The 12,719-nt window shown below is 52.2% G+C and overlaps 1 protein-coding gene across 1 annotated transcript; it reads right to left on the bottom strand.

Moving 5' to 3' along the window:
- Positions 1–4,373: 4,373 nt before the first annotated feature.
- Positions 4,374–7,419, bottom strand: AQP5 (aquaporin 5; the record flags this gene model as incomplete). Its single annotated transcript, XM_084303623.1, has 4 exons — positions 4,374–4,559; positions 5,111–5,194; positions 5,457–5,621; positions 7,057–7,419. 4 exons carry the CDS (start codon positions 7,417–7,419, stop codon positions 4,374–4,376), a joined length of 798 nt encoding a protein of 265 aa, XP_084159749.1.
- Positions 7,420–12,719: the final 5,300 nt, after the last annotated feature.

Raw genomic sequence — 12,719 nt, 5'->3', positions numbered from 1 at the left:
TGCTTTACCGAGCCAGGGTGATGCCTGTTGACAACAGGAAGGGTGGCTGTCTGCCCCTGACGTCCATGTGAGCTGTTTCCTGGGTCGTACCGAAATGGTGCTGCAGCGGCTGTAGGCTGGGCAGAGGCTGAGTAGGAGGGGGAGGACTTGGAGCTTGTGCTTAAGAGGAGATGGGCGCTGGCACAGGCAGTGCCATGACTAATGCCAGCACCCATGCCAGCCTTTGCCACGTCTCTGTGCCGAGAGCTCACCTTTACCGGTGGTGTTTCTGCACATCAGCCACATGTGATGCACTGGAAACTTCTTTTTTTTTGTTGTTGTTGATTTATTTGCAAGCCTTGGGCAGAGTCATGCACAGAGAGAGGATGTCTCTGTGTTGGCTTTTTGGTGTTTTGTGGAGATCCTGAATTGGCTCCTGGATGCTTGGTGCTCTGCAGCAAAGTGGTAGCAATCCTCCCGGAGGGGACATCTGCAGTCCCTTGCCACACGGACCTGCTGGTGTCAGTCTGTTGCAATACTGCTCCATTGCTGTGCCATTCTGTGTGTTGTTATTCTGGATTTTTCATGTCATCCTCTTTTCAACAAGCAGGATTGGGCACTTGTTCTCTTTCTTTTTTTTTTTTTTTTTGTTGCTGTTTGTTTTGTTTTCTCCAAGTGAAAAAACAGCCTCGTGCTTTCCACGTGAAGTCAGAAACTGTGGCTTTAAGCAAAGCATCTAGAATTGCATAATAGTCCACCCTGCTACCAGTCCAGCAGGGATACACTCCCAATTAGCACCACATTTTATCCCTTTTCACCTGGGCAATGTGTTGGAGAGAGCTGGGGCTGGCCCCTTGCAGGTGCCTCTTTGCAACCCACTGAAGAATTCTGTTTGAGATATTGCCTCTGGGCCTCACTTTCTTCAAGCACCTGGTCCCTTCCCTGCCTCTACAACAGCCTGGCAACTTGTGTTTCAGGGATGTAAAATGATTCACAGACAGCTGCTGGAGACCTTCCTTGCATAGACGGAAGGGCCTCTGATGCATATAAACATAAAAGGTTTCTGAGCTGTCACAACACGTGAAAATAGCTGTGTTTTTCCTCCCTGCCAGAAAAAAGTCGGAAATCTTGAAAATTGTGTGGTAATTACCTACCAGTGGAAGAGATACTTGACTTAAGGATGAGAAACAGCCTGCATAATCTTCTTAGTGCAAAGAAATTGCTTATGGGTATATTCAGGAAATATATAAACTGCATCCACTTCTACCACCACCACTCCCCCCACCCCTGATCTTTAATTACAGCAAATGGCACTGCAGGAATGGCATGCTGAGGTGCCTTAGCGTTTTGCCTGAGGTGCCTAACAGTTTTGCCTGACAATAAATATCTCATATATATATTTTTAAAAACAAGAAGCACAGATATAGCTGACTTTTTACCACGGTGTTGGATCTGTATGGCTGCAAGGAAACGCAGGCAGTAGTGTAGGTGTACAGGTTGGAGGTATGTGGAGATGCTGTTCCAGAAATTGAAACTCTTGATTCTCAGTAGAACCTGGGAAAACAAGCATGTCACGCTTGTGACTGTGTTCTCGGGTATGTACCACAGCCCAGTATTAGGCACTGTAGGTATATCCAGTTTCAAATGTGCAGGGATAATACCAGCCCTTTCTGCATCTGCTGAAATAAGGTTGTTTCCCACAAAACGGCTATTTTTGCAAAGTGATGTTGAAAACCTCATGTTCTGTGGTAACAGGCCCATCAAAAATGGTGATGAAGAGCTGTGAGTGTTGAGAGGAAAAATCAAAATAAATACCCATTCTTTGTTTTAAAGCATTTCTGTTCCCATCCATGGGAACAGAACAGAACGGGCAGGAGGACCTCAGGGTTTCCCATCCTGGTGAAGGTGAGGTCACGGTGCTTGCAGGATGCATTAAATACAACCTCTCTGCCCCATTAAGTGCAACAGGGACCATTGGGAAGTCGGGCATGCAAGGGGCTTGTGCAGGATGCTGGTCCTCAGCATGGGATAGTGCTAGCACCTGCATTCACCCCCAGCTTAGCAGAGCCCTCCCCTGCTTACGAACTGGGGAAGGGTCTCAACAGGCGGTGCCCCCCTTCCCACTGTCCCCAGCCCTGTGTGGGGCCATCCTGCTTGTGTTTTCTAGCCGTGTCCTGGCTGACTTTTGTGGTGACACAAAGCTGCTGCTTCAGAATCCTCTGATTCATCCCCATGGAGGGCTCACACCCAGGCTGGGCTTCTTCTCCTTGTTGTTGATCACACTGCCGGGGATGGGCCCCTTGGTGGGTGCTGGGCCCCCCCGTCCTCCCACCATGGGAAAGGGTGTGGGGTCTGCCAGAGCAGCCATGGGTGCTTTCTCAGCATAAAGGTGGATGGGGTCAAAAAAGCAAGGAGGGATGCCCAGGGACAGCCCCTGCGTGTTCAGTGTCCAGGGATGCATCTGTAGGAGACTGGGATGCGGCTTTTGGGGATGCCATCCTGCTTCCATGGGCACTGGGTGCTTCCCCAGCCCCATGCTGAGCTCTGGGTCACTGCAGTTTTGCTTCCTAGCTCTGCCACCAATCTGTGTGACCCCAGCTAAGAGCTCTTCCACCTCCTCTGCTCCTTCTGCTTGTCAGCTGCCTCTTCTATGAGAAACTTTGGGGTGGCAGAGGAAGACAAGGGGCTGCTGCTACCCAGGCTCCTCCGGTGCCATCGCCTGGATTGCAAAATGGCTTTGGCATGCTCAGACAGCTGGCACTGACCTACAGGTGACCTGTCTGATCACATTTGAGCTGTATCTGGTAGTGGGGAGCACGCAGGCAAGCATCACCTTGGGCATCGGTGCTCGGGGGAAACCTCATTGCTGCAGCACGAGGAGGGGCAGTGCTGGTGGAGCTCTGCACGGGATTTAGGGAGCTGGCAGGAGGGACGGCCAGGATTGTGCCAGCTCAGTGCACCCATGTTGCAGTGAGCCCAGGATAGCCTGGGTGAGATGCTTTGGCAGAAGGTGGTGGCAGAACTGGAAGAGCAGGGCCACAGCAGAAGGTCAGGGTGAAGGTGTGGGTTTGGCACCTGGGATCGGTGCCACAGGCGAGGGGGCAGGGGAGCATTGCGGGTCAGTTTTTGAGGGCACCTGTGGAACCTTGTGGGAGAACTGGTATGGCAGAAAGCCGTGCCTGAGTCAAACCGGCGAAGGAGGATTGCTCTGGGCTCCTCCCGGCTCGCACCCTCCTCGGGAGATGGGCTTCACAATGCCCTGCGCCTGGGCACCCCCTGCTCTCACCCCACTCCAGCACCGGTGACTGTTCCTCCTTCTCTCTCAGGATTAAGGACTTTATCACCTTCCAAGCTGCCTTCTTCTCCCCTGTATCCACAGCAAGATGAGCATAACCAAACCAGACCTCGGGACGTGCTTTCAGTGTCTGTGTGTCCAAGTCGGCTGCACTGACAATTCCCCCTTCGTGTCCTGCCCAGGACTGGCTTTCTTCCAGCAGGATCAGTGGGACTAATTTTAAGGTGTCACCTCTCCTGGCAACCTCTGCTTCAGCTCCAGTCCTTGGGAGATGCCCTCAAGGGAAAGCAGCCCTTGATGCCTGCTTCCCCTGTGGCAAATGTGGCCCTAGCCAGCTGCTGCTGCAGGATTTTGGGTACAGCTGCCTGCTCTTTCCCTGGATCACTGAGATGGCTTTGCGTCCAGTTAAATCCATTTTTGCTCCTAAAAATTTGATACCTGAGTGAGATTGCACCCATGATGTGTTTTAAGTTTCCTTTATTCACAATAAATAATACACTATATTACAAAGAACACACACAAAATCAAAAAAAAAAAAAAATTGCATTCTTTCTGCAGCTGTGAATAAACAGGACCCACCAGCACCAGTTAATGCATGAAAGAGCATCTATGAGCAGAGTGGGTGGGGAGAAAAAGGGGGATTGTGCTGCACCCACCTGCCCAAAGTGGTCATTCTTCTTTGCTGGTGTCTAAGTGGTGTTTCCATCCCTTGGGCCACCAAAGGCAGGGCTGAAATCCTGCATGGGCCAAATGTGTGGTCTCAGGCATCTCTGAATTGTGCAAATATCACACCTAGAAGGGCATGGATGCAGCCGAGTGGGTGTGAAACCACAACGGAGGGCTGCCCTGGGCTGAGAATCCTTCGCTGGGCTTAGCTGGCTGCAGTTAGGGTAGGAGAGCTTCTAGCACTTGTGCTCATGTAGAGAGATTATATACACACACTGCAATGTTCTCTTCTTTCTTAGTCATGGATGGCCTTTGAGTTAGAAGACTTTTGCTTAAGAGTCTACTGTAGCTGGATGTGTTCATGCCTGGTTTTGGTGCACACACCATGTGTGGGGTGTCCTCCCCTCCTTCTGCTTGTTTTCCCCATCTGCTCCTACGGTGGGGTCAGCTCCATGGACTTCTTCCTCTCCTCCCTCTGCTCTTCCCATTCCTCCTCTGACTCATAGGTGCCCTTGACGATGGCAACCCTGTCTGACATGTTCATGCAGTAGGGGACGAGGATGTAGAAGTACAGCAGAGCAGCCAAGCAAGCCCCGAGGATGGGCCCAACCCAGAACACCTAGAAAGCAACAGGGGAGAGGGTGAGAGGAGGTCTCAGAGGCTGGTGCCCCAGCTGCAGCCATCACACCAGCACGCCCCTGCTGCCCCACGTCTCCCAGCCCCCAGAGAGATGTGAATACCCCTTCCAGTAGATTTCGTGGGTTGAAGTCCCCTCCACCTTTGCTTGGTGAAGAGGCCAAGCTCTGTGAGCGCAGAGCTCTGATGTGCTGGAGGGCTGGGGATGAGCTTGCCGGCAGTGCAGGGTGAGCAGAAAGCCCAGCCTGGGCTTTTCTGTGTGCTTTATTGACCTCAGGTGATGCCCTAGCTCAATACTCTCCATTGCACAGGGGGTTATCCTTTTCTCCTTGTACCTCATGGGGCTAATCTGCTCCCTCCTCCCTGTGTTTTGGGGGAACAACCTCCCTCCTGTTGACTTTGCAAGTCCAGGATGGGCTCTGAAACTCCCAGCCCTGTATTCCCATGGGAATTGCTGCCTTCTCCCCCTTGTCGCCCGTGTCTGGCCCTGGTGTCTCCCCAGCCAGCCCGTCCCAGCACGTAGCTGATGCTCACCCAATGTGCGGAGCTGAACCTCCTCACAATGACTGCGGGCCCAAAGGACCTGGCTGGGTTCATGGAGCAGCCGGTGAAGTAGATCTGTTGGTGAGGAAAGGAGACGGGGTTAGCGGGTGTCATGTTGCTTAGGAAACACGAGCAGCTTTGCAGAACTGGGGCCTGGAATGGCTGAAGTGGCCCTTGATGCCGTTTCTCTCACAGGGAGGCAGGGAGCCACGCATCGCGGACAAACCCCTGTTGCTTCTTCTAATGTAGGTCCCTCTGGGACCGACCGTGTGAGACCGTTCTGGGGAGCCCCATCCCGGTGGCAGTGCCTGCCCTGTCCTCCTGTCTGGACACTCACCCCCACCAAGTGGCCGACAGCGACGGAGAGGCCGATGGACAGCGCTGGGGAGCCCACGTTGCCGTTCCTGCGGTTGTCTGTGGACGCGAAGATGCACGCAGCCAGCTGGAAGGTGAGGATGATCTCCACCACAAGGGCCTGGCCTGGGGTTGTGTTGTTGTTGAGCTGTGAACCACCAAGAATGGCAATAATTAACCGTCCACAGGGTTTGGCAGCGTTGGGAGGGCTTTTTCTGGTGGATTTGGGATGGCAGAGCCATGCGTGTGAAGCCCCAGCAGGTCTGCCCATGCCCAGAGAGCAGGGCACGGAGCTTCCCGCTGCTCAGGCTCCCTGCTCCTTTCTCTGCAAGGGAAGAAATTCTTTCTCTCTGTTTAATTCCCCAAAGTCTTCCCCCTAACCCCCTTCCCCCCCCCAAGCCCCTTCTTTCCTTTGACAGTCCACGTCTCTCTCCTCATTTGCCTCTCGCTGCAGCACTCAGAGTTTTTCCACCTGCACACTTTGTCCCTTTTTACCTGCACTACTCTCCCCCTTGCTCACTGCAAACCGATTTATCCTGGCTCTTCTCCCCTCTGCTTTGTGGAGCACCTCCCCAGGAGGCTGGGGAGCAGCTGCTGCAGAGGGGCAGGGGAGGAAGGGTGCAGGCTGGGGGGGACGATGGGGCACGTCATGGGGGTAAACTGGGCTGTTGCTGTCCCAGGGCCTCCCCAGCCTCTGGGGACTGTGTCAGGTGGACTCAACCTCATCAGACATGGGAAGGACAAAGTGACCTAAGCTGTGGTGGCTTTTTTTTTTTTCTTTTCACCTCAAGGTGACCGGTTTGGGACACGTAGCATGTGGCAGTAAGGCGCCTTGCAGCACCTCATCCTAGCGATCAAACCCTCTGCAACATGCCTGTGCTGCTCCAAGGGGTCTGGACCTGGGCTCAGGTGAAGCAGTAGCTCCACTGCTCCCATTTCAACTGCTTTCTCAGCGCTGCCCCGAGGGTTTGAGACGTGCTCCCTGGCCTTGCTGCTCTTGGAGGGTCCCACTGTCTCCCCTCCTCCTCCAAGAGCAGCCCCTGCCCCTCACAGCCCCTCTGTGCCCTCCCAGCCGTTTCTCCTTTTTCACCTTCTCCTGCTCCTCTCCCCACCCTCTCTCCATCCACAGCCATTTCCCAGCTCCCCAGTGGGCTTCTGCTGCCCCTGCCCATACTGGTTTGACTGGGCTCTGCTCTCTGCCCTCCCCCTCTGTCTCCCGGTGCAGCTCCTATCCTGACACTAATCTCCAGGTGGAGAGGCTGCAGTCAAGAACATCTCAATGGTGCTGGTGAGTCACTGGGGCCCTTAGGATAAAGGAAGCGCTTATTAAAGGAGAAAAACCCACGCCATTCATTACCCCACACAATAAACCTGTCATGTCAATACTCTGCTGGCTACATCAACATTTGCTCCTATCTTGCTCCCGTCCCTCTGTGCACGCGGGACACCGTGCCAACACCAGCCATCCGTACAGATTTGGCCCTCCGGGTTGGTGCTCGTGCCAGCTGCTCGCTTACAAGGGAAGCAAAGCCTGCATGGGAGGTGAACATCACGGCGGATCACCTCCAGGTGGGGAGACTTACCGAATTGATGGCCAGGTTGCCGCGGGTGTTGGCTGGTGTCACACCGTAGAGGATGCCAGCGCCGGCGATGGCCCCGGTCAGCTGGGCGATCACGTAGAAGAGCGTCCGGAGGAAGGAGATCTGGTTCCCGACGAAGAAGGCGATGGTCACCGCGGGGTTGATGTGGGCGCCGCTGATGTGGCCGAATGCCTGCACCAGTGTGCCGATGGCCAGGCCGAAGGCCAGCGAGATCTGCAGGATGCTGGGGAGGGCAGACGGCCACTTCAGGGCTGAGCCGAGGCCGATGAAGACGAAGATGAGCGTAGAGATGAACTCGACAAAGACGGATCGAGCAAAGGCCAAGGTTAATATTTCCCTCTTCATAGTGGGAGTGGGTAGAGGGCGGCCAGCGAGGAAGGAAGTTTAGGTTTCCTCTGTCTCCAGGCTCTTCTGTCTGCACCGAGTTGTAGGGCCATACCTATCTATATATGCAACAGCAGCAGGGAGCTGTGTTACAAGGCGGGGGGTGGAGCCAAGGAGTTAGCCAGGCCTCCCAAATTATCATGTGAAACTGGAAAAGTTTCCATCCGAAAATAACTTCGGAGCCTCTTGGTGAACCAGTGACTCAGATATTGGTGGCATTTCTTTCTCCTTCCCTCCGCAAACAAAGAGCCCCTATAGGGTGTCTCTGTGGTCGTTAGATAACGCGATTGCATAACGGCGCTGTGCTCCCTCCTTGGTGTTTCCCTCTTACTACCTTCCTCCCACCAGGTGCTGGGTGTTTTGCTAGCAGAGGTGTTCTTGTTATTCCCGTCCTCCATTTGCTTGCGGAGTGGAGGGCACTGGAGCTTTGCTTGGAAAGTCTCATTGCTGGTGTCAGGCTGGAGGAGCTCTCCTGGGGCAGGGCTCTGAACTTTGGCAGGCAATTTAGATGGGGTGTCAAAATGTTAAACAAAGTTAAGCACCTGGAGCTGCTCCCAGGCTATCAAGATAGCTCAACGGCAAAAAACGAGTGGCTTGAGATCTTCCTGGGAGCTGGGCAGGGCTCAGGGGGCACTTTGCCAAGCTTGGGTTTCCTTGCAGTGTGCAGGTGGAGGCTGAATGGGATGGGGTGGCCCTGATAAAGGGGGGCAATCCCTGGCGAGCCTGGCTCCAAACCCCTTTGCTGCCTTTCTGCTTTGCTGCTCCTTCTGGAGCTTGATAAGCATCGGGTGTGGGTTTTGCCGGTGTTGGGGGTGCTCCGTGCCCATCGCCAGGGAGGGTGCATCCTACCTCTGACGTCTCGGGCCCCTTTCTTTTTGCTTTTCAAGCTCTTTCTCAATGAGGTCAAGGATTTTGCTCTTGGGAATGCCAGCACAAAGCCATAGACTTTGCATGGGCACAGGCCATGTTTGCATGTCTCCTTTCATGTTCCCATGGTGCTGGCCTCCATCCTAAATCTGTCTGGCTGAAAATCCTTGGCTGGCAGCGAGCGGAGGTGGGAGGCTCTCAGTGCTCTGTGGCAGGGAACTGTTGGGCACCGAGGTTTTGGGGTGGAAAAGGCTCTGGTGACAGTTAACAATGAATTCTTGATCCCTTTGCGGTTTTGTGCCAGGATTTATATTTGTTTCAAATGGGTTTGGGTGCCAGCTCTGCTCTCCTTGCTGGACTCCAGCTCGGCTGATTGTATATCGCCTTTCTCAAGCAACTCAATTCTCTGTGCCTAATGCAGTGAGCTCAGGCCAGGATTATCCACAGCTGCCGTGTGCTTCTGCAGAAGTAGTCGTGATCCAATGCTCAGTGAGCAAATCTCTTTCTGTGGGAGAGTGGTAAAATCATTTAAAATCCTCTTTAAATTTAAACCAAAATTAAAAATTTAACAAGTGCTAAAAAATTGTATTCACTGCTGCCTTCTGCTGGGTGCAGTCAGACTTGCACATTTCCTGTAGCATTTGAGGTCAAAAGCTAGGAGGGATTCCCCTTCAGAGCAAGAAGAGGGGCACTCCTTCCTCCAGAGCCAAAAATACATGAGTCCTTTTCCTCCAGCTGTACCCAAAGCCCTGAGCTCAGCACACAGACCCAGAGAGTCTCGAGAGACCGAGGATTCATTACAGTGTAATTCCTGACGATCATTTTCTCCCGGTTCTGCTGGTCCTGGGGAGATTGCCGAGTTAAAAACCAGATCTGTTATCCTAGAAACACCTGGTCCGTTGGCGTGTTTTGGTGAAAGTTTTGCAAGCTGGTTTTTCAAGATACCCTGGCCAGATTCCAGACGGAGTAATTGCTTGCCACTTCCCTTCAAACCTGCCTGTAGTTCCTTTTGGATTAGATGCGCCTTGCTCCCATCCTCCAAACCCTTTCGTAACGTGGCTTTTCTTCCAAGGTGACTGCATTTGCAGGCTCCTCCACCACACGCCTGGCTTTAACATCAGCAGTGTTGAGCCGAAAGACACTCTACTGGGATCCCAGCTGTGGATAATAACCTCCTAGCCAGGCTCTGTCCGGAGAGAAAGTCCTCCGGCCCAACTAGAGGATGTAATCAAATAATGCTGAAAATGATGGGGAAAAACTTCCACGGAGAAGCAGGTTGTTTTTCTAACTATAGGTCTTCCAAAACATATTTTCCCATGATAATTTGCTAGACTTTCTTCTCTGGGGCATTCCTGCTTGGCTTCTCTGATGTCTAACTATGCTGAGCAGTGGGAAGGCTCCTTCTCCTCTCACCGGCTGCATGTCCTCCAAGGAGCTTGTGCGAGCTGGAAGTGCCTTTGATGTGTCAAATATAATTGAATTGGGCAAGAAGGCATTGCGCAGGGCCCTGCTGACAGACGGACACCTACGTGGTAAGGTCATGCATACCTTACTTCTCCCCTAGGCTTTTGGAGGAAAGGAGACCAGGAGGATTTGGCGCTGTGAGGAGCTTCAGCCATTCCCTCCTCCTCTTCCTCTTCCTCCACCTCCTTCTCCTCCTCCTCCTCTTCCTCTTCATTGCTGGTATCAGTGAGCAAACACTGCAACCCCAATCACCCCCTTCTACCACCCCATTGCACGGCTGCGTGGCTTGGTGGCACTTTGGGGACAGCTCTCTTGGAGGGGGACAGTGACCTGAGCCCCCCACTGGCTGAGGGTGTCTGGGCAGGAGGAAGGCAGCCAGTGCCTCATCCTCGCCTGGGGCCCTCCTGCAGCTTTGCCTCACCCACGGAGGCGTGTGTGTTATTAACTGAATACGTGTGCTGGTCCCTGTCGTCCCCAGTTTGCTGATTGCATTTTCTGAGCCCGCACAGCGCTGCTATTAATTTGTCATTTCCACTGCAGCCCAGATTTCTGATGAGTTCAACCCTGTGTCAGACTTCAAACCTGGTGGATTGGCTTGCAGGTGGATGAATTCAGATCACAAATGCTGCCGATATCCAGACTGGTCCAATTCTTGGTCTTGCCCTCTCACCTGGCTCTGTACCTTAACCAAAACCTTAAAACCGGCACAAGACGGTAACCAGAGACAACTCCTGCTGGAATTTGGAATTAGTTTGGTTGGATGGCTGGAGAAGAAAGTTTGGTTTAGTTTGTTTAAAAAGAAAGGGTGTTTCTTGCTGGCTGAGCTTTGGGAGTTTTCAGCAAGAAAAAAAGTGATCTGGACTGGGAATTCAATGTAGAGCAAGAGCCGGCAAACTTTCCCTTCCTTATCCTGGTCTTGGGGCTGCTGCTTGCCATGGTGGGGTTAGGGTAAAGCCTCGCCACTCTCTAGTGCTCCGGGATGTCTCTGCACAGGTGTTTCAGATGGGGCTTTCAAGGATTTCTCTAATCTAACCCATGATCTGTTAGTGCTTGCTTTAAAGGTGAGGGATTATTCTGCTGGCCTGAGGCAGATGGTACTTCCACCCTCATCTACCCCGGAGCAATGAGGTTTTTGCTTCCCTCAGTAACCTGATCCAGCTCCTTGGAGCAAGAAGCCCATGAGGTCGACTAAGCAACCAGCCACCACAGCTGGCTGTGGGAACCTTTGCCATGGAGGTGTCTCTGTGGCAACTTTTGGGTTGTTTTCCCATGTTTAGCTGCATTCAGTTTGGGAAACCCTCTTGCACTCGCTGGGGCAGGCAGGTGGGATCGGGGATGGGGTTTAGGGGCCAGGTTTGGCCTTGAGGGTGTCCCCATGTCCCTTGCTGCCATCCCACTGTGTGGCAGCTGCCATTTTGGCTTGCAAAGCCAGTCCTGAAGCTGCCATCCAGCCCTTGCTTGTCGCTGACCTTGTAGCCCATGAGTCTGTAAACAGGGATGATGCCATTTAAATGCTGAATAGTGTTAATGCTTAATAACAACATTGCTCTGCTCTTCACTTAGAAATTACTTGGCAGTCTCTAAGGCATTCAAGTAAGTGGATGCAAACGCTTTGGGGCTGGCCTGCAATGGAAATGCCAGCATCCTTAATAATTAATTTGCATCATAATCGTCATTAAATTGACACACGGGGATAATAATGTGTATCAGGGAAAGCAAAACCCGATTAGAAAAGAGATCTGTACAAGATCACACAGCGAGAAAGCTGGGTTTGAAATTCTGGTGTCCTGATTTTCAGGTCTAGCCCTTTCCAGCAAGGCCACCTGCATCAGCGACATTAAGAGGTTGCATTTCTGCTCATCTAGGTAAATACTTTAAATTCTTATGGGCCAGCAGCCATTCACCAGGATCCTCGGGGCTCAGACAGACCTGCCTTTGGGAGGTGGTTTTCTTCTTGAAATGTGTTTACTGTGAAAGTATTGTCTTCACCCATGCTGTCTCTTTTTAGGATTGCAAGGAACATTCATGGTAATAAACACTGAAATGGTCTGGGGAGAGAGCTGATAGCAAGAAAGAAGTGTCACCTCTGCCTGGGCACGGGGATGTGAGACAGGCGGGATGCCATCCTGTAGTGTACACGCTGCTGGGATGGGGAGGCACGGGGCTGGCTGGAGAGTGCTGGGTTGGCACCGGGTCGCATTGTTGGGTGTAATGGGTGGAGGCTGTTGAGCTACATCTGTGCAGAGGGGAGCTGAAAGCACGACCAGGCTCCAAAGCAACTATGAATGCAGTAGATAACATAATAGAGAGTAATCTGGAAACTCAAAAGCTGAAATTCTCGCATAATTGCTCCAAGAGCCTAGGACCTTGCAAAATGAAATGTTGGTGACAATATGCAGATAGTTAACTCCGTGAACTGGAAAACAAGTTTTTCACCCCGTCCTGCCTCCAAGACCCAGACGAAATTTCTCAACCTAAAAAGTTACAGATAGTTTACACTGATTAGGATTTAAAGAGACCTGTGGTGGTACCATCATCTGCACTTGGAGCTAAAGACTCTTGCATTGAGTGGTCTCTTAAGAAATGTCTGATTTGATCATGTTCCTGAAAAATTGATTTGAAAATTGAAGCAGAGCCTCTGGTCTTGTATCCAGACCCATCAACAGAGCTTTGTGAAACAGGGCTCGCTGCAAGCCTTGAAGCTGTAGGAATTAGCTGGGGATTAGCTTCCCCAAAGCTCCCCATGGAGCGCCGCCTATTCCCAACCTTCTGCAAACGTCTGTGGTCCTTTCCTGGACTACACCCGAACACGATTTCCCCTCTTGCAGTCTTGGATGGATTTAGCCTCCACGGCACCTCCTTCAGGAAATCATGCTCGGGATATATTTCTACATATATAAATAGATCTATAAAATTAATGATGTGTCTGC

Source organism: Netta rufina (genome assembly GCF_964035555.1).
Source record: "Netta rufina genome assembly, chromosome: 30".
In the NCBI taxonomy this organism is placed as follows: domain Eukaryota; kingdom Metazoa; phylum Chordata; class Aves; order Anseriformes; family Anatidae; genus Netta; species Netta rufina.
This window is presented reverse-complemented; position numbering and strand designations above follow the sequence as displayed.